Source organism: Leptodactylus fuscus, chromosome 2 (genome assembly GCF_031893055.1).
Source record: "Leptodactylus fuscus isolate aLepFus1 chromosome 2, aLepFus1.hap2, whole genome shotgun sequence".
In the NCBI taxonomy this organism is placed as follows: domain Eukaryota; kingdom Metazoa; phylum Chordata; class Amphibia; order Anura; family Leptodactylidae; genus Leptodactylus; species Leptodactylus fuscus.
This window is the reverse complement of record NC_134266.1, coordinates 213,039,562-213,062,396: the sequence shown is the minus strand read 5'-3', so window position 1 is coordinate 213,062,396 and position 22,835 is coordinate 213,039,562. Positions and strand designations below refer to the sequence as shown.

The 22,835-nt window shown below is 42.4% G+C and overlaps 2 protein-coding genes across 3 annotated transcripts in view; one reads left to right on the top strand and one right to left on the bottom strand.

Annotated features, from left to right (window-relative positions):
- The window catches only part of TPT1 (tumor protein, translationally-controlled 1), a 279,090-nt gene that overhangs the window by 35,038 nt on the left and 221,217 nt on the right, over window positions 1-22,835 (top strand). The gene's annotated exons all lie outside the window — the stretch shown is intronic.
- The window catches only part of GTF2F2 (general transcription factor IIF subunit 2), a 131,606-nt gene continuing 124,247 nt past the window's right edge, over window positions 15,477-22,835 (bottom strand). For both annotated transcript variants that reach the window (XM_075265478.1, XM_075265479.1), the window contains one exon: window positions 15,477-16,152. In XM_075265478.1, the coding sequence (XP_075121579.1) occupies window positions 16,033-16,152 (120 nt within the window). In that variant the 3' untranslated portion in view covers window positions 15,477-16,032. The remainder of the gene's footprint in view (window positions 16,153-22,835) is intronic.

Sequence of the window (22,835 nt, the reverse complement as noted above, 5' to 3'; positions counted from 1 at the left end):
TAGGGTGCCACAAAGTCAGCTGCCTCAGTTTCACATCCATGAGTGGCCATGGATGAGAGACCTTTGTGACATCCTACGGGTCTTTGAGGAGTCCACAAGGAGGGTGAGCTCTGAGGATGCGATGGTGAGCCTTACAATCCCGCTCTTGTGTGTTCTGAGAGAATCCCTGATTGACATCAGGGATAACTCAGATCACACAGAGGAGTTAGGGATAGCATCCGATCCGTCACAGCTGGAGAGTAGGTCCACACATCTGTCCGCTTCACTGCGTTTAATGGAGGAGGAGGAGGAGGAGGAGGAGGAAGAAGAGTTGTCCGATGATGTGATGGTGATACAGGAGGCTTCCGGGCAACTTCGAATCGTCCCATTGTTGCAGCGCGGATGGGTAGACATGGAGGATGAGGAGGAAATGGAGATTGAACTTTCCGGTGGGGCCAGAGGAGTCATGCCAACTAACACTGTGGCAGACATGGCTGAGTTCATGTTGGGGTGCTTTACAACCGACAAGCGTATTGTCAAAATCATGGAGGACAACCAGTACTGGATCTTTGCTATCCTTGACCCCCGGTATAAAAACAACATCTCGTCTTTTATTCCGGTAGAGGGGAGGGCCAATCGCATCAATGCTTGCCACAGGCAATTGGTGCAGAATATGATGGAGATGTTTCCAGCATGTGACGTTGGCGGCAGGGAGGGCAGTTCCTCCAGTAGGCAACCAAGTTCTCACCGGTCCACACAAACGAGGGGCACACTGTCTAAGGTCTGGGACACCTTGATGGCACCCCCTCGCCAAAGTGCCGCCACGGAGGGTCCTAGTGTCACCAGGCGTGAGAAGTATAGGCGCATGTTGCGGGAATACCTTTCCGACCACAGCCCTGTCCTCTCCGACCCCTCTGCGCCCTACACGTATTGGGTGTCGAAGTTGGACCTGTGGCTTGAACTTGCCCTATATGCCTTGGAGGTGCTGTCCTGTCCTGCCGCCAGCGTCCTATCTGAGAGGGTGTTCAGTGCAGCCGGTGGCATCATCACTGACAAGCGCACCCGTCTGTCAGCTGAGAGTGCCGACCGGCTCACTTTGATAAAAATGAACCACCACTGGGTAGAGCCGTCATTTTTGTGCCCACCTGTGTAAAGCACCCCAACATGAAACTCCATGTCTGTACTCAACCTCTCCAATTCCTCCGCATCCTCATACTCATCCACCATAAGCATTGCACAATTCTGCTAATACTAGGCTCCCTCCACCCTGATTTCCCCCAACTCTGCTGGTTAGAGGCTCCCTCCACCATGAATTTGCCCAAACTGGGCTGTTTAGAGGCTCCCTCCACCATGAATTGGTCCAAACTGGGTTTTTTAGAGGCTCCCTCCACCATGAATTTGCCCAAACTGGGCTGTTTAGAGGCTCCCTCCACCATGAATTGGTCCAAACTGGGCTGGTTAGAGGCTCCCTCCACCATGAATTTCCCAAAACTTGGCTGTTTAGAGGCTCCCTCCACCATGAATTTGCCCAAACTGGGCTGTTTAGAGGCTCCCTCCACCATTAATTGGTCCAAACTGGGCTGGTTAGAGGCTCCCTCCACCATGAATTTGCCCAAACTGGGGTGGTTAGAGGCTCCCTCCACCATTAATTGGTCCAAACTGGGCTGGTTAGAGGCTCCCTCCACCATGAATTTCCCAAAACTTGGCTGTTTAGAGGCTCCCTCCACCATTAATTGGTCCAAACTGGGCTGGTTAGAGGCTCCCTCCACCATGAATTTGCCCAAACTGGGCTGTTTAGAGGCTCCCTCCACCATTAATTGGTCCAAACTGGGCTGGTTAGAGGCTCCCTCCACCATGAATTTGCCCAAACTGGGCTGTTTAGAGGCTCCCTCCACCATGAATTGGTCCAAACTGGGGTGGTTAGAGGCTCCCTCCACCATGAATTGGTCCAAACTGGGGTGGTTAGAGGCTCCCTCCACCATTAATTGGTCCAAACTGGGCTGGTTAGAGGCTCCCTCCACCATGAATTTGCCCAAACTGGGCTGTTTAGAGGCTCCCTCCACCATTAATTGGTCCAAACTGGGCTGGTTAGAGGCTCCCTCCACCATGAATTTGCCCAAACTGGGCTGTTTAGAGGCTCCCTCCACCATGAATTGGTCCAAACTGGGGTGGTTAGAGGCTCCCTCCACCATGAATTGGTCCAAACTGGGGTGGTTAGAGGCTCCCTCCACCATTAATTGGTCCAAACTGGGCTGGTTAGAGGCTCCCTCCACCATTAATTGGTCCAAACTGGGCTGGTTAGAGGCTCCCTCCACCATGAATTTGCCCAAACTGGGGTGGTTAGAGGCTCCCTCCACCATTAATTGGTCCAAACTGGGCTGGTTAGAGGCTCCCTCCACAATTAATTGGTCCAAACTGGGCTAATTAGAGGCTCCCTCCACCATGAATTGGTCCAAACTGGGTTTTTTAGAGGCTCCCTCCACCATGAATTTGCCCAAACTGGGCTGTTTAGAGGCTCCCTCCACCATGAATTGGTCCAAACTGGGCTGGTTAGAGGCTCCCTCCACCATGAATTGGTCCAAACTGGGGTGGTTAGAGGCTCCCTCCACCATTAATTGGTCCAAACTGGGCTGGTTAGAGGCTCCCTCCACCATTAATTGGTCCAAACTGGGCTGGTTAGAGGCTCCCTCCACCATGAATTTGCCCAAACTGGGGTGGTTAGAGGCTCCCTCCACCATTAATTGGTCCAAACTGGGCTGGTTAGAGGCTCCCTCCACAATTAATTGGTCCAAACTGGGCTAATTAGAGGCTCCCTCCACCATGAATTGGTCCAAACTGGGTTTTTTAGAGGCTCCCTCCACCATGAATTTGCCCAAACTGGGCTGTTTAGAGGCTCCCTCCACCATGAATTGGTCCAAACTGGGCTGGTTAGAGGCTCCCTCCACCATGAATTGGTCCAAACTGGGGTGGTTAGAGGCTCCCTCCACCATTAATTGGTCCAAACTGGGCTGGTTAGAGGCTCCCTCCACCATTAATTGGTCCAAACTGGGCTGGTTAGAGGCTCCCTCCACCATGAATTTGCCCAAACTGGGGTGGTTAGAGGCTCCCTCCACCATTAATTGGTCCAAACTGGGCTGGTTAGAGGCTCCCTCCACAATTAATTGGTCCAAACTGGGCTAATTAGAGGCTCCCTCCACCATGAATTGGTCCAAACTGGGTTTTTTAGAGGCTCCCTCCACCATGAATTTGCCCAAACTGGGCTGTTTAGAGGCTCCCTCCACCATGAATTGGTCCAAACTGGGCTGGTTAGAGGCTCCCTCCACCATGAATTTCCCAAAACTTGGCTGTTTAGAGGCTCCCTCCACCATTAATTGGTCCAAACTGGGCTGGTTAGAGGCTCCCTCCACCATTAATTGGTCCAAACTGGGCTGGTTAGAGGCTCCCTCCACCATTAATTGGTCCAAACTGGGCTGGTTAGAGGCTCCCTCCACCATGAATTTCCCAAAACTTGGCTGTTTAGAGGCTCCCTCCACCATTAATTGGTCCAAACTGGGCTGGTTAGAGGCTCCCTCCACCATGAATTTGCCCAAACTGGGCTGTTTAGAGGCTCCCTCCACCATGAATTGGTCCAAACTGGGTTTTTTAGAGGCTCCCTCCACCATTAATTGGTCCAAACTGGGCTGGTTAGAGGCTCCCTCCACAATTAATTGGTCCAAACTGGGCTAATTAGAGGCTCCCTCCACCATGAATTGGTCCAAACTGGGTTTTTTAGAGGCTCCCTCCACCATGAATTTGCCCAAACTGGGCTGTTTAGAGGCTCCCTCCACCATGAATTGGTCCAAACTGGGCTGGTTAGAGGCTCCCTCCACCATGAATTGGTCCAAACTGGGGTGGTTAGAGGCTCCCTCCACCATTAATTGGTCCAAACTGGGCTGGTTAGAGGCTCCCTCCACCATTAATTGGTCCAAACTGGGCTGGTTAGAGGCTCCCTCCACCATGAATTTGCCCAAACTGGGGTGGTTAGAGGCTCCCTCCACCATTAATTGGTCCAAACTGGGCTGGTTAGAGGCTCCCTCCACAATTAATTGGTCCAAACTGGGCTAATTAGAGGCTCCCTCCACCATGAATTGGTCCAAACTGGGTTTTTTAGAGGCTCCCTCCACCATGAATTTGCCCAAACTGGGCTGTTTAGAGGCTCCCTCCACCATGAATTGGTCCAAACTGGGCTGGTTAGAGGCTCCCTCCACCATGAATTTCCCAAAACTTGGCTGTTTAGAGGCTCCCTCCACCATGAATTTGCCCAAACTGGGCTGTTTAGAGGCTCCCTCCACCATTAATTGGTCCAAACTGGGCTGGTTAGAGGCTCCCTCCACCATGAATTTGCCCAAACTGGGGTGGTTAGAGGCTCCCTCCACCATTAATTGGTCCAAACTGGGCTGGTTAGAGGCTCCCTCCACCATGAATTTCCCAAAACTTGGCTGTTTAGAGGCTCCCTCCACCATTAATTGGTCCAAACTGGGCTGGTTAGAGGCTCCCTCCACCATGAATTTGCCCAAACTGGGCTGTTTAGAGGCTCCCTCCACCATTAATTGGTCCAAACTGGGCTGGTTAGAGGCTCCCTCCACCATGAATTTGCCCAAACTGGGCTGTTTAGAGGCTCCCTCCACCATGAATTGGTCCAAACTGGGGTGGTTAGAGGCTCCCTCCACCATGAATTGGTCCAAACTGGGGTGGTTAGAGGCTCCCTCCACCATTAATTGGTCCAAACTGGGCTGGTTAGAGGCTCCCTCCACCTTGAATTTCCCAAAACTTGGCTGTTTAGAGGCTCCCTCCACCATTAATTGGTCCAAACTGGGCTGGTTAGAGGCTCCCTCCACCATGAATTTGCCCAAACTGGGCTGTTTAGAGGCTCCCTCCACCATGAATTTGCCCAAACTGGGCTGTTTAGAGGCTCCCTCCACCATGAATTGGTCCAAACTGGGCTGGTTAGAGGCTCCCTCCACCATGAATTTCCCAAAACTTGGCTGTTTAGAGGCTCCCTCCACCATTAATTGGTCCAAACTGGGCTGGTTAGAGGCTCCCTCCACCATGAATTTGCCCAAACTGGGGTGGTTAGAGGCTCCCTCCACCATTAATTGGTCCAAACTGGGCTGGTTAGAGGCTCCCTCCACCATGAATTGGTCCAAACTGGGCTAATTAGAGGCTCCCTCCACCATGAATTGGTCCAAACTGGGTTTTTTAGAGGCTCCCTCCACCATGAATTTGCCCAAACTGGGCTGTTTAGAGGCTCCCTCCACCATGAATTGGTCCAAACTGGGCTGGTTAGAGGCTCCCTCCACCATGAATTGGTCCAAACTGGGCTGGTTAGAGGCTCCCTCCACCATGAATTTCCCAAAACTTGGCTGTTTAGAGGCTCCCTCCACCATTAATTGGTCCAAACTGGGCTGGTTAGAGGCTCCCTCCACCATGAATTGGTCCAAACTGGGGTTTTTAGAGGCTCCCTCCACCATGAATTGGTCCAAACTGGGGTTTTTAGAGTCTCCCTCCACCATGAATTGGTCCAAACTGGGGTTTTTAGAGTCTCCCTCCACCATGAATTGGTCCAAACTGGGGTTTTTAGAGGCTCCCTCCACCATGAATTTGCCCAAACTCTGCTGGTTAGAGGCTCAATCCACCCTGATTTTCAAAACAAATGTTGGTGCCAACCTCAACTTACTACAAGGGCCAAATTCACTGCTGGTGACAAGCTCTCCTCACTGCAAGTGCCAAATACACATGTTTCAAGGTGTTTTCCTACTGTCAGAGAGGTGGTATTGAGTGTGTAAAGTGTGTAGTTGTTAGGCTGTGATGTTGGGGTAATAGAGGGTCTTTGGTGTGTTAGATGCCCCCAGACATGCTTCCCCTGCTGTCCCAGTGTCATTCCAGAGGTGTTGGCATCATTTCCTGGGGTGTCATAGTGGACTTGGTGACCCTCCAGACACGGATTTGGGTTTCCCCCTTAACGAGTATCTGTTCCCCATAGACTATAATGGGGTTCGAAACCCGTTCGAACACACGAACATTGAGCGGCTGTTCGAATCGAATTTCGAACCTCGAACATTTTAGTGTTCGCTCATCTCTACTAATAACTGATGGACACAGTAATATTTCAGGATTGAAATGAAGTTTATTGTACCAACAGAAAATGTGCAATATGCATTAAACCAAAATTTGACCGGTGCAAAAGTATGGGCACCCTTATCATTTTATTGATTTGAATACTCCTAACTACTTTTTACTGACTTACTGAAGCACAAAATTGGTTTTGTAACCTCAGTGAGCTTTGAACTTCATAGCCAGATGTATCCAATCATAAGAAAAGGTATTTAAGGTGGCCAATTGCAAGTTGATCTCCTATTTGAATCTCCTCTGAAGAGTGGCATCATGGGCTACTCAAAACAACTCTCAAATGATCTGAAAACAAAGATTGTTCAACATAGTTGTTCAGGTGAAGGATACAAAAAGTTGTCTCAGAGATTTAACCTGTCAGTTTCCACTGTGAGGAACATAGTAAGGAAATGGAAGACCACAGGGACAGTTCTTGTTAAGCCCAGAAGTGGCAGGCCAAGAAAAATATCAGAAAGGCAGAGAAGAAGAATGGTGAGAACAGTCAAGGACAATCCACAGACCACCTCCAAAGAGCTGCAGCATCATCTTGCTGCAGATGGTGTCACTGTGCATTGGTCAACTATACAGCGCACTTTGCACAAATAGAAGCTGTATGGGAGAGTGATGAGAAAGAAGCCGTTTCTGCATGTACGCCACAAATAGAGTTGCCTGAGGTATGAAAAAGCACATTTGGACAAGGCAGCTTCATTTTGGAAACAAAAATTGAGTTGTTTGGTTATAAAAAAAGGCGTTATGCATGGCGTCCAAAAAGAAACAGCATTCCAAGAAAAACACTTGCTACCCACTGTAAAATTTGGTGGAGGTTCCATCATGCTTTGGGGCTGTGTGGCCAATGCCGGCATCGGGAATCTTGTTAAAGTTGAGAGTCGCATGGATTCCACTCAGTATCAGCAGATTCTTGAGAATAATGTTCAAGAATCAGTGACGAAGTTGAAGTTACGCCGGGGATGGATATTTCAACAAGACAATGATCCAAAACACCGCTCCAAATCCTCAGGCATTCATGCAGAGGAACAATTACAATGTTCTGGAATGGCCATCCCAGTCCCCAGACCTGAATATCATTGAACATCTGTGGGATGATTTGAAGCGGGCTGTCCATGCTCGGCGACCATCTAACTTAACTGAACTTGAATTGTTTGTCCAAAATACCTTTATCCAGGATCCAGGAACTGATTAAAAGCTACAGGAAGCGACTAGAGGCTGTTATCTTTGCAAAAGGAGGATCTACTAAATATTAATGTCACTTTTCTGTTGAGGTGCCCATACTTTTGCACCGGTCAAATTTTGGTTTAATGCATATTGCACATTTTCTGTTAGTACAATAAACCTCATTTCAATCCTGAAATATTACTGTGTCCATCAGTTATTAGATCTATCAAACTGAAATGGCTGTTATAAACACCAAAATATTTAGAACTAAAAATGATTAAGATTAATACGGGGGCCCAAACTTTTTCATAGGACTGTATTTTGGACCATTCCTCTTTACAAAACAATTCAAGTTTAGTTAAGTTTGATGGTCGCCGAGCATGGACAGCCCGCTCTCAAATGATCTGAAAACAAAGATTGTTCAACATAGTTGTTCAGGGGAAGGATACAAAAAGTTGTCTCAGAGATTTAACCTGTCAGTTTCCACTGTGAGGAACATAGTAAGGAAATGGAAGACCACAGGGACAGTTCTTGTTAAGCCCAGAAGTGGCAGGCCAAGAAAAATATCAGAAAGCCAGAGAAGAAGAATGGTGAGAACAGTCAAGGACAATCCACAGACTACCTCCAAAGAGCTGCGGCATCATCTTGCTGCAGATGGTGTCACTGTGCATCGGTAACAATACAGCGCACTTTGCACAAGGAGAAGCTGTATGGGAGAGTGATGAGAAAGAAGCCGTTTCTGCAAGCATGCCACAAACAGAGTCGCCTGAGGTATGCAAAAGCACATTTGGACAAGCCAGCTTCATTTTGGAAGAAGGTCCTGTGGACTGATGAAACAAAGATTGAGTTGTTTGGTCATAGAAAAAGGCGTTATGCATGGCGTCCAAAAAAAACCCTTGCTACCCACTGTAAAATTTGGTGGAGGTTCCATCATGCTTTGGGGCTGTGTGGCCAATGCCGGCACCTGGAATCTTGTTAGAGTTGAGGGTCGCATGGATTCCACTCAGTATTGGCAGATTTTTGAAAATAATGTTTAAGAATCAGTGACGAAGTTGAAGTTACACCGGGGATGGATATTTCAGCAAGACAATGATCCAAAACACCACTCCAAATCGACTCAGGCATTCATGCAGAGGAACAATTACAATGTTCTGCAATGGCCATCCCAGTCCCCAGACCTGAATATCAATGAACATCTGTGGGATGATTTGAAGCGGGCTGTCCATGCTCGGCGACCATCAAACTTAACTGAACTGGAATTGTTTTGTAAAGAGGAATGGTCCAAAATCCCTTCATCCAGGAACTGATTAAAAGCTACAGGAAGCGACTAGAGGCAAAAGGAGGATCTACTAAACATTAATGTCACTTTTCTGTTGAGGTGCCCATACTTTTGCACCGGTCAAATTTTGGTTAAATGCATATTGCACATTTTCTGTTAGTACAATAAACCTCATTTCAATCCTGAAATATTACTGTGTCCATCAGTTATTAGATATATCAAACTGAAATGGCTGCTGCAAACACCAAAATATACTTAGAACTAAAAATGATTAAGATTAATAGGGGTGCCCAACCTTTTTCATAGGACTGTGTATATACAGTATATATATATATATATATATATATATATGCCATCTTTTCTCTCTTACAACACTCCAGTACCTCAGTGAGATGGATTACAGCTCTTTCTTTATTAGTAGCCACATGAAGTAGAAGCCATGACCCCGCAGGCTGTAGCCTTGCTGTAAGATCGGGGCATTCGATCACACTTTGAGATTTGTGGCTGTAAATGAATTCTAGCCATGTGAATCAGAATCCACCATAAAGCTGGCATACAGAGATTCTTGGCTGCTGAAATCGCTAATATTTCCATAAAAATACCATGAACGCCCATGAGTGAAGGCAGACTATATTCTACCAAAATATGCCATGCTAGTTAGCCAGCTGTTGGCCAAAAACATCAGCGTGTGGCAAATGTGGCTTAGCATTGACTAGTTTACACAGATCATGGCACTTTTTTTTAGTTAATAGTAAGATCATAGTTAACCGTACAGCTGCATCACACCACCCAAAATCTAATGTGTATTGCCAGATTTAGGATAAGGGCCTACAGCAACCTATGGCCATGTGATCAGGTTTTCTGTTGAATAAATTGTATAACTGCAAGATTTCTGTTCAAGCCAAAATGTAATTGCCTAACAATAGTGAATGAGGTCACGCAGAAATCCGGAAGGTTAAGATTCTACCAACTTGGGTTGACAACATGACCACATTCACTTTCATTAGGGGTGATAGAGTAGCAGAACACTGCAATCCTGGCAAGGACTACAAGTCACCGGCTAACCCTTGTCTAGTGGTCACAGCTGTTATATTGAAATAGAAGTAAAGTTGAAGGAAAAGCTTCCTTGCAAAGATTGGGTAGGGCTATAAATATAAGAACTTTCTATGGCCTAGCACTTTCCAGAAGCCCAGCCATATTGTACATATTGTGGCTGGATTATCTTTACCGTGGCTTTATGTAAAGGGTATATTTATATAAGAGGCCACTGGGGAGCATTACAACTATCATATAATGGTACAAATGGGGAGATCATTTATATAAGGGGCATTATAAAAGGTGGTTGTTGGGGCTTTATTAATACAAGGGGTTATTAGAGGGCTTTATTAATATAAGGGGGCATTGGAGGGCAGTATTTGTCTCAGGGAACGTTATATAGGGGGGGAAGTTGGACTTTATTACAAGTCTTTTCCAGCTCATTTTTATTATAGATCATCAATAACAGCTCAGCAGAGTTATGACAATTGGGCCTCCACTGATCAGCTGTTTTAATAATGATCTAATAATAATAATACATTTTATTTATATAGCGCCAACATATTCCGCAGCGCTGTACAATTTGTAGAGTTCAAGTACAAACAAAAAGATACATTACAGAGTAATAGTCATTTCACACAATGGGACTGAGGACCCTGCTCATAAGAGCTTACAATCTACGAGATAGAGGGGGTGACACAAGAGGTAGCAGAGGCGGCATCGGAGGTACAACATGCTGTGGGCCGCACTGCTCACTCAATGTATAAAGGGTAGCATAGACTTCAATAGGGTAACACTGCAGTACCTAAAGCCACCAATACACTTTGTACAGCATGTAAATGTTACCGGGTGCGATACTGACCCAGAGCAGCTGAACTATGGTGGTCTGTGATGTCAGGCCCTCGCAGATCTAATATTAATGGTCTATCCTGAGAATAGGCCATCAATATTAGAAACCAGATCACCACCTGCTACATAATATTATGTATGCTGAACATTTGTTGCTTGCTCATACTCCAAAAAAAAAAAAAAAAGAAAATAGAATAAAATAAAAAATTTAAAACAAGATATTTTGCAGATGAAAAAAACCCCAGCAAGTTTGTGGATATGATTTGTTTAAATCCCATCCAATACACTGCTACTGTACATTGGATTGGGTTAGCAGCCCAGCAAACTTGCCACGTGTGCATAGCCATGGCTTACCAGCTGCAAACTTGCCACACGTGGTCCAAGGCCTACTTTCTATAGTAGTCATAATGTAGTTTCCCAAGTCAAAGGCAAAATTAAATGCAATAACAGTAAAAAGTATAAAGGAGAGATTAATCCATGCAGTCCTGTGGTTTAGCTCAAAAATCTGCGTGTGTGTACTCTAAGGCTGGATTCATACAGATATAATACACACATGCTGCACAGTTTGGAGACAGACAGAGAACTTTTTCCAACAAATCTTCAGCATGTGAGCATGCAACACCCAAAGGCCAGATGCACATGAAGGTGGTGCAAAAAGGCCATGAAAAACATTTGTTTTTCACGGCGATCTTGCACCCGAGCGGCGGACATTTTCATGGATCCCCCATACATTTCAGTGTATGGAGGAGCATCTGTGAAAGTGGCTGAAAATAGAACACCAGAAAAATATCAAAATATAAAATTAATGCTGCCTTGTGATGTCTGTTAAAAAAAACGGCCACACACAGCCAGTTTTTACTGACGTGATTGTACCGCAAGGCTAGCTTCACTGTCCAGAATCCGTCTTTTCAAAGGGGACAGGGCATAAACTCAAAATCGAGTAGGACACTGAAAAAGAAAATAGCACCGCAGGCTTCAAACCTGCAGGGGAAAACTGAAGCTTTGCCTCAAATTCTTTTCCAAATTCCTCTGTGTGAACCTGTCCTAACAGTGTCAATTTGGAGTTGTTTTACTTAAAAACTTAAAAGTATCCTGTAATTTTTGATGACTAGAAATACCACTCAAAGCAATGTTATCTGGGAATCCAACCCCCTTGAGGTCCATTCACACAGAGGAAAATGGTGAGGAATTTGGTGTAGAATTTTCCACACTGAAAAAAAGCCTCCCATTGACTTCAATAAGTGCCACTAGCTTTTTTTTTCCCCCACTAGCTGAATTTTCCACTAGTGGAAAAATAAAAGCTAGCAGAACCCATTGAAATGGGAGGCTTTTTTTCAGCATGGAAAATTGCACACCGAATTCCTCACCATTTTCCTCCGTGTGAATGCACCCTGACATGGTTTTTACAACAGGAGTTGACATGGAACCTTTCTGTAACACGTTGTTTATGATCAGGGAAAAAGCAGTGACTCCTATTCAGGCTACAAAAGGTGAGAGCGAGCTATGGGTGAAACCCGCAGCAATAATCAACACTTCAGGTTTAAAGGTAACCTGTCACCATGAAAATGCTGTCTAATCTGCAGGCAGCATGTTATAGAGCAAGTGGAGCAGATTGATATATAGTTTACAGGAAATGAGTCAGTATAACTTGTCATTAATCCATTTATTTCTCTGTTCTTTCTATACCATGGAGTAATTGAGTCCAGTGGGCGGTCCTGACAGCAATTGTACTTACAGAGACAGCAGGCAATCACTGTTAGGACCGCCCACTGGACTAATTACTCCTCCTTCACATTGAAAGAAAAAAAAATAAAATGGATAAATAACTAGTTACACTGAATATTTTCCTGATAAGAAAACCAGGCTGCATTCACTTCCCGCTCTCCGCTCACGGCCTCCTCTTCCCACTTCAGCCTTCAATAGTACTTGTGGGCCACACATCAGGTCACGATGATTAACATGCAGCACTTGAGCGTTCCCTGGTGGCTGAAGAGGAGGCCACGAGCAGATGCGGGAATAGGAAAGTTAATAGGGACTGTTACTGGACCTCCACTGCCTAATAAAAAAGCAGTGGGTATCTGGTAGAGCCCCCTAAAGGTAAAGGTGCTGGCGAACCCAGTGACATTTAAACACAGGCCGCATTTAGCCCACGACACAGACTTTAGACAAGCCTGGCCTACTGGCTCCCTTCTTGTACGCCTTTTTACCATTCAGTCTCTAATCTAATTTATTGTCCAGGTATCGACCCAAGTACTTATAGGACATAGCCCATTCCACTTCCTGACCCTCAATACTGACAGATTTTACATCTGCACGAGCCCAACCCAAATTGATAATCATCTCCTTTGCTTTGGCCAAGTTCTATATGAGAACTTTTCGGCCTCACCGCTTCACTATACACCTTGTCATCACCATCAGCTATACAACCTACCACCGCTGAATTGTCTGGAAACTTCTGCAGAAAACAGGAGAACACTGGAACACGCTATACACGTACACTTGTTATACAGATGCGCGCTGAGCATTGTAACGTTTTAGGACTCTTGGAGCAACACTGTCCAGCCCAGCTGACTTATCAATATCAATCAAATCTAGCCCCTACTGTTCCTGAACAATCAGTGCTGTTATGCCAATTAGCATATTGTATGCTGAAACTGTCAGGTGGGCAGTCCTGAGATGGAGCAGAAGGCCAGGGACCGCCCACCTGACAGTAGATAGCTTAATTAGCATAATAGGTGCTGAAAGCTACAGCACTGATTGCTTAGGAATGGTGAGGGCTAGAGAAAAAATTCCAACTGCACCAGAATCAGTGAACGGGCAACTTTTAAAGGACGTAAGAGTTGTAGTTGGTAGAGATGGTGAAAGGTCCTCAAATCACCAGTCTCTAGTCAACACTTCAAATATGCCCCAAAAATAATCGTCCCCCTGTTAGAGTCAAAATCCTCCATCTTTGTATTGTCAGCTATCTTGTAACCTTTTATATATAAAACTGTATAAGTATGTCTTTTATCTCTGTAGAGTCCAAGATACCCTTTTAGGTTATAAGGCGCATGGAATGTTAGTGAATGAGCTATGAATCCTTATCTCTCTGTTTTGCTTAAGGGTCTCATCTTTTGAAGATGTATGGTATATGGAGGTGACTTAGAGTTTCTGATCGTTATCTCCGAGGCTGGCACCAGCATGTAATCTTATCTCTCTTGTCATGATATATACATATAGACATAGTGTGAGATGTTAGTTCACACAAGTATTTTGAAACTTTCTTTGTTTAAGGACAAAGTCCATCCCAGTTTGGAAAGTAATAATGAGATGCAGGTTACATTAGGCCTCATCCAATAGTCATGTGCCAGGTTTATGTTATAACTCTACAACCAATCATGTTATTAGAATAGTCCAACCTACTTTTGTCTGTATTGTATTTAAATTACCTTTTTTTGCACCATTAAAATTAGAACTCGCTTGGTACACCACCAGCTGTGTGTGTGTGTGTGTGTGTGACTTCTCCAGGCCTGATATTTAATTTGGAACTCTGCAACATACTCTATTATGGGGACCCCTTGATGTCCCTAACACCCCAAAACACCAACACGATTTATAGAATAATTATAATTATTAGAATATAAAGTTAAGCACAAAGTGACACTTTTCTCAATACTCAATATGTGGCATCATGGAGAACAGCAGCATGTTACTGTCTATGACCGAAATCAGAGAGAAGAAAGCTGCCATATATACTCACTAGGTTTATGCCTATTCCAGATATTACTGGTTTGGCTTCTTGTACCAAATTGGAGGTTTTTTGTTTTTTTAAAAAAATCTAAGACAGTCCCTGCAGTCGTATTAAAGGACAATTTTATTACATGTGCCTATTTAGGACAAAGTTTACAAGACAAAGATAATACAATATATGTTCACATGTAAAACAGCATTGATAAAAAAAAAAAAAAAACCTTACTATGTATGCAAATTGTCAGAATAAAAACTCTAAGGGTCCATTCACACGGAGGAAAATGGCGCTTTATTTGGCAATTCAGGGCTGAAAAAAAGCCTTCCGTTGATTTCAGTGGGTGCCGCTAGTTTTTTTCCACTAGCGGAATTTTCTAGCGGCACCCATTGAAGTCAATGGGAGGCTTTTTTCCAGCGTGGAAAATTCAGCGCCAAATAAAGCTCCACTTTCCTCTGATTGCTGTAATCTAGCAAGTCCATTGATTGCTGTAATCTAGCAAGTCCATTGATTGCTGTAATCTAGCAAGTCCATTGATGTAAGGTCAGACAGACAGCGACTGTTCTGAATGAGCCAAATGTAATAAACTCATCTCAAACATCTGCTAGAAGATGAACGACACCCTGTTCAGACCAACAGAATACAACTTTCATTCAAGTTGGTGTATTGAAAAAAAATAAATAAATAACGGTATCCAATTATGACATCATTTCATCTTCTGCTGCCCTCTTGTGGCAATTTTTAGGTTCACAGAGAAAAGAAGTTTATTTACTTGCAAGAAAGTTACACATATTCCCAGAATGCAATAATCCTTATATTATCCTAAGAACTTCACGGTGTAACAGTTTGGAATCCTTTTAGTACCAAACTGTGTCTTGTTTTTTGTTTTAAACTATTTGCAAGCAGACGGACACCAGGCACAAGTATTAACCTAGCCTAGTATAAACCACAGCTGATCTGTGGGGGGCACGGGTGTCGGCATTTTATGGATTGAGAATAGAAACTGGATAATCCTCTTAAAAGCGTGAGGAAAGGTTTATGGCTGGGGTCACACAAGCAAGGATCATAGCAGGTCAGCTGTCCTGAACTTTTCAGCTGCTTAACCTGCTCTTATCTACAGTAGCAACATTGTGGATGAGATTAGACAAATTTCATCCATAAACTGCATTGCAGGTTTCACCCATGGCTTTCAACCTAGGCAATGCAAAAGATGAAAGCTAAAGGGTTCCCACCAAGTTTCCTGAAGTTCAACTACAGCAAAGGCCACTTAGTTTAAGATGGTTACAACTTGTAGAGGGACATACACTATTGGTCCCAACTTAGAAGAATCCACAACAAAGTAATTTATAAGACAGGGATCTTTTATCATTAGGAACTTGTATGATGCAGGAAAAAAAACAAACACATCAGTCACAGGATCATGTCCTCGGAGTGTTGGCAGCCATATTTGATTCCCTTTGAAGTACATTTTTGCAAACATGTGACAAGGAGAGTTGCTTCTGCCGTGACTACAGATATAAAGACTAATGAAGGAACAAATACACAGACACAATTCTGTCTATAGAATAAAACACAATGTTTATTGCTGGGGTGGTGGGGGAGGGGGGTTGTGGGAGTTCCTGTCCAAAATGAAATTTTACAAAAATAGACTACACACATTTGAATGGAAGCAGACGTACAAAAGACTGTAGACAGGAGTCTTCTGCATACAAAGTCACTGTTCCCAGGAATAAGGGGTTCCCCATTCATTTGTCGCCTTTGTATGGAGCTGCTGATCATCAATAGAAAAAGTAGAAACAAAGCCGGTGATGTGCGTGCAGCTCCATGGCGCCGCTCCTCCACAGTCTCAGTCACTTTTATCTTCTCCTTGGTAATGTCTGTACTCTGGCTTCAGCTCCCAAGTGTTCTTGTGAGTTCCTTTTACATTGTAAATACCAATGTCTCGCAATATTTCTTTCAGATATTGCTGGAAAAGAAAAAAAAAAACATGTCAGCTGAAAAGTTATCAGATAGGAATACAAATGGCGTTATTACATGCAAGTGTACACGTCACAATGTGCCCTGCTCATAGGAACAGTTACCAGTAGTTATAGGGGTGATCTCCAAAAACACCACCTGTGACTACTCTGTACATGACTGAGCCACACAATGGAGACTGATGGGGTTTATAGGGTGATGTTCACTATTCCTATAAAGCAACAGAACAATCAAAGTAATATAGGTGTGAACAAAACCTAAACATGACTGGAGAGAAAACTCCACTAATTTATGGTAGAACGTAGAAGTGACCTGGCAGCAGAAAGTTATATGCATGCAAAGTCGTGTCACAGGCCTGATTGGGCAGCGTCAGATGGTGTACGGACACCCCCCTCCCCAATCCACTGGTAACATCCAATCATTCAATTATTCATAACTTCCTTGATGAAACAAGTTCTACTGTAAGATGTAATATGGTATAATATAGAGAATACAAGTATTTACTAAAGACAGCCATGAGAGCTAACAGGTTAAATGCTCCCTTAAATATCCAGGGGCAAAGAGATGACCTGGGTGACCACTGTTTCCCCTCTCAACAAGATTTTCTGCAGATTTTCCTCTTTGCATTGTGAAGAGTAAAAGCCACAATGAATATCTGTAGCAGTAAGCAGTTTCTGCAACGTGTGGCTGGTATTTGGAAAGATCTCACCCACATGGCAGGTACTAGAAAGTGATGGTTTCTGAAAAAGCAGCATTTCCGTTGTTTGTGTGCCCACCCTTAGGTTACATTCACGCAACCAAGATGCAAAACAGCCTTCTTGCCCCCCGAAGAACAGCCATTTTCACAGATCCCAATACATTTAACTGTATGGAGGAGTCTGTGAAAATGGACAAAAATACAACTATGGAGCAGGGAGGGGTGGAGTGGGATTCTCCTGTCAGCTGGTTAATTGATTTATTGCCTCATTCTGTGTATCATCAGTCTCTTATATACAACCTAGCAGTGCTGAAAAAGCAAGGTGTAGCTTGAGTGTAACAGCAGCAATTATTTGAGTCTTTACTATCCCCTTCCTCGCTTCATAGACTAATATGAAAAAAGTAACTGCCTGAAAAGTGGAGAAAAAACCATTCCTTTAATAAGATATATTACAGAGTTTCTTATATTCACGTGCGCTATTCATTTATGAAAAACTGCTTATAACTGCAGGTACGCTTTATGGATGATTCTACACGTGAGCTGCTTCTTCACTCATTTCAAGTAATATTTTTCATATAATGAATGATACTTGCTAAACTCTGCTTTAACAGAAAGACGGGAAACTGCAGCCACCGGCATTCTCCTGTAAGTGACTATTACCATTTTCCCCACTGACATCTGTAGTGTCCAACCTATATTCAACCAGCAGAGGGCAGCAAATACCAACACTTCACCCATTACAGCAAGTCATAAGTATTCCCAATGTGTAAAAAAGAACGTTCACAGCCCTGTGGTTTTTCTCGTGGTCTTGGTGCGACAAAATATTCTTTTCTGTGCTACTACCAGTGCACGGATAACCATGGAATCCTGCCGGTGCAGGTACCAATACAAATTTCAAGAAAAAATCCAAAAGTAATCCAGCAACCAGTTTTGCATTAGATTAAAACATTATGTTTTATTAGTCCATTTAAAAAAAAAAGGGAGTAATTCCTTTGCTTTGACAGTAAACCAGTGACAATAATTATGAAAAAATGACACAGCACTTACATGAAAAAACGTGTTCGGATTACATAGGACAATAGACACACGATGCTTAACCGCCTACGCGTTTCAGGGTCCAAGCCCCTTCCTCATGGCGAAGTGGAGACTGAGTGTGAGAAGGAGATGATTTATACCTTCCCTAACTGAGTGTTAATTAGCTGTAATTGGACACAGGCGTATTCTGGCCCAAACCCACACTCAGTCCATATCTAAACATGAATGCATGTACATACATTTAACCCACACACAAGACATACAAAATATAAACCATACACAGATATAAATTATAAAATACCAAAAATGTGTTGAAATTAAAAACATGTTCTATTGATCTCATATACCAGTCTCATTTATTTGTCCTAAACAGTTATTTCCATTATGTATCCCTCAATTTAATTATGCTCACTAAATTCTATTCTCGGAGTTTTATTTTTCCCGTAATCTACTAGTGTACGAATTATCTGGTCTTTAACCTTATACCCTACCTGTTACGGAGTTAGTACGCATATTTTCTACTCACATTCTCCATTCCTTCACTCCTAATGCATTAGTACGTACTGCGTGAATCACATGTTATCCGGTCACATGATTCTTGTTACCACAGTAACTACTCATGTCATGTGATATCACATATGAGAACTTATATCAAGTAATATCATTTTGTACGTACTATGGATAGAAGGAATATTTCTACTGGACCGGAATGGCTAAACCTATATTTCCTACTGGTAAGTATTGCCTTTCACTCAGCTAAAAGGCTATCGTGAAGTTTTACTGAGATGATTTTGTACGGAGAAAATTAGTGTTCATGTCAATCTGTATATTACTAAATGATGTTACTCATTAACCAAATGAATATCCGAATATAGAAACAAATATTTGCCCTATTGCGGACTATATCTAGCTCCACTCCGTGCTACTTGATATTTTTATTATAGATACTTCGTACTTAGTTTACCCTTGTATGCTTTTTAATAGAGCCGAGACCAAAGTCAATAAAAATATGACAAATCCGTTCTGTAATTTAAACCCATCGGGAATCTTGTACCTAATTCTAGAATCCAATAAAATTCTCTCTTTCTTAACTTTCTCTGCCAATCACCTCCTCTGGGAGGTTTCTCCACTTGCTCTATTGCCCAGAATTGAAATGTTTGCAAGGATCCCTGATGTTCTTGGGAGAAATGTTTAGATGCACCTGATACATTAGTCAAAGTAGCTTTAGAGATGTCAGATATATGCTCGGCTATTCTGATCTTAATCTTTCTAGTTGTGCATCCTACATAATATTTGTCACATGTGCTACACCAGATTATATATACCACATGGTCCGATTTGCAGTTCAAAAAACTTGGTATTACATATTTTTTATGGGAATTTTTGTTAAAGAAAACATTGATTTTTCTTGCATATTTACATGTCTGGCACCTCACTCCTCCACATTTATGGAAACCTTTATAATCCAGCCATGTTTCCCTGGTATTAGTTGATAATTTTGGAAGATTACTGGGTGAAAGAATATCCGACAAAGATTTACCTTTTCTAGATATAAATCTGCATCCTTTATGTAGGACTTCTGTAAGTATTTCATCTTGTTGGAGTATAGGCAAATATTTGCGCACTATACTTGTTATCTGTTTGAAGTTGTTATTATAATTAGTGCAAAAATATGTGCCTTCAAATTTCTCCCTATTATTTTGTCTGCTATCTTGTAGCAAAGATGTTCTATCCTTATTGTTGATGTTATTCTTGGCTCTACTTAGGGACCACATTGGATATCCTCTTTTCTTAAGTCTATTTATTGTATTGCTTGCTTCCTCCTGAAACTTGCTGTCACTTGGGAATTGAAGGAATTTATTTTTCTTTTCCTATATATATATCGGATTACGAAAACTCGCCAGCACATCAAGGATATATGTTTAGTCCGAAAAAGTTAAAAATGGATTCCCACTTTTCAGATGATATGAGAACAAAAAAACTAGATGACATGTTTGACCATGTGGTCACTACAGACAGTCATAATGGTGATTGTAAAGAATTATTACGCAAACTAAACAATACCTGGGCAGCTGAGGTCAGAACGTGGTGGGACTTTAATACCTTGAAAAAGTATATAGATAAATCTATGATCCCTAGAGGACTGCGCATTAAAAAGTTTCCCACCACGATCTTCAATGAAAATTTTTGCACGAAGTGGGAGCAAATTTTATCCAAATGTTCGCTAGATTTAATGGCACTCATTGTGGAAGAAGAAGAAGTTAAATTGGGTAATTACAAAGAGGAACTCAAGAAAATTAAAATGGATTTGACCAAATATGAAAATACCACAGAGTATACAGAAAATTATGCTAAGTTAAAAAGCAAAATACAACAAATGGAAGAAAATATCACTAATACAAAACAGAGGAAATTTAACCGAGACAAGGCTGACTATGAGTCTAACCAAGTTTATAACTGGAAAAACACTACATCTACCCCTAAATCTATTTTAAAAAAACGTAGAAGATTCAACAATTCGGGAAATTCTACTAACAATTCCTCCACTTCTAGGAGAGTGTCATTCAGTTCCTCAGGATCGGATTTTTTGGACGACAAGAATATACAATATCCTCCAAAAAACGACAAAAATTATGCAACAAGAAAAGGAAACACAGAGCAGGAAGAAAGCATAAAAACAACAACAAAAAAACCGAGATATTACACTCGCAGAACGAAAGAATACTAATAAAAAATGAGGAAGTACAACAAATATTAGGAGATCCCGAAATTAATACGGAAAGTGAAGATACATCTGTACTTAACCTGTCTTCTTATACTCTCACTAAGGATATGATAAAACTCCTGGACAAAGGACTCAATTTTGTACCAGCTCAGACATTTAACCTTACAGATACTTTATTGGACGTTAATAAATTCGTGCGATCTTTAACCATTAAACGCCATTTTTTTGATAGTGATGAAAAGGATGATGGTATTTTGAATGAAACATCCAAAATTCTCAAGAGAGAAAATGAATATGGTGATATGATGTTCAATGAACAAATGGGTTTAATTAATCTACAACTACTTGAAGATAGAGAACATATACGGCAAGTGCATACTACAGACATAGCGGCTAAAAATCCGTATTTTTACCCCATCAAATCTAGAGTGCCAAGTTTGGACTCCTTTCAACATTTAGTTGAAAGGGATCTGAAACTTTTACACGAGGAACAAACACAGATACGGTTTAAGGATAACCTTCCTCCTAGGGAACGCGTAGCTTTAAAACAACTAGCTAATAACAAAGCCATTATAATTCGAATGGCGGACAAAGGTGGAAAAGTGGTGGTTCTAAATAGGGAAGATTATGTTGTAGAGGTTTTGAAAATATTGCATGATACCACAACATATAGGGCACTACATGCGGATCCAACTAAAACATTTAAAATTAAACTTATTAAACTGGTGGAGGAAGGAGTTAACACAGGTATAATAATGGAAAAACATAGTAAATATTTAATACCAGAAAATCCCATTATACCTGTGTTTTATGGGGTGCCGAAGGTCCATAAAGGAATCATACCTCCACCCCCTCGTCCAATCATATCAGGGGTTAACTCCCTTAATGAAAATATCTGTTCATGGCTGGACGAGCTACTCCAACCATTGGCAACCAGAGTACCAGGATTTTTAAGAGATTCTAAAAGTGTTCTTAAACAATTTGAAAATTTTGAGTGGCGAGATAACTATGTTTGGGTAACATGTGACGTGTGTAGTTTATATTCCAGCATACCACATGGTCTGGCTATCACAGCTCTATCTCATCATCTCTACAAATATTCTGACTATACAGAGGAGTTGTGTGAGTATATTATCAGTGTAACGCAATATTTGCTAACACACAACTATTTCTGTTTTGATGATAGCTTCTTTTTGCAAACTTGCGGAGCCCCGATGGGGGCCCGCTTTTCCCCATCATTGGCCAACATCTATATGGCCTGGTGGGAGGAGGTGTACATCTATACAGATTCAAATCCTTTTTTGTCTGACGTGGGCTGGTACGGCCGCTACATAGATGACCTCCTATTGGTTTGGTCGGGGGATGTGGCGGCCGTACCAGCGTTTGTACAGTATATTAATAATAATCATTTGAATCTCAAATTCACACACAATATACATCCGAAAGTTGTGAATTATTTGGATATAAGCCTTGTGGGAGATTCGGAAAAAGGAGGAGTTGAGACTAGTCTTTATAGAAAACCTAATGATGGTAACACTGTTTTGCATGCTGCCAGTAACCATCCCTTCCACACAAAAAAGGCAATTCCTATGGGGGAGATGGTTAGGGTGAAACGTTCATGTTCAAGTGACAGCAAGTTTCAGGAGGAAGCAAGCAATACAATAAATAGACTTAAGAAAAGAGGATATCCAATGTGGTCCCTAAGTAGAGCCAAGAATAACATCAACAATAAGGATAGAACATCTTTGCTACAAGATAGCAGACAAAATAATAGGGAGAAATTTGAAGGCACATATTTTTGCACTAATTATAATAACAACTTCAAACAGATAACAAGTATAGTGCGCAAATATTTGCCTATACTCCAACAAGATGAAATACTTACAGAAGTCCTACATAAAGGATGCAGATTTATATCTAGAAAAGGTAAATCTTTGTCGGATATTCTTTCACCCAGTAATCTTCCAAAATTATCAACTAATACCAGGGAAACATGGCTGGATTATAAAGGTTTCCATAAATGTGGAGGAGTGAGGTGCCAGACATGTAAATATGCAAGAAAAATCAATGTTTTCTTTAACAAAAATTCCCATAAAAAATATGTAATACCAAGTTTTTTGAACTGCAAATCGGACCATGTGGTATATATAATCTGGTGTAGCACATGTGACAAATATTATGTAGGATGCACAACTAGAAAGATTAAGATCAGAAT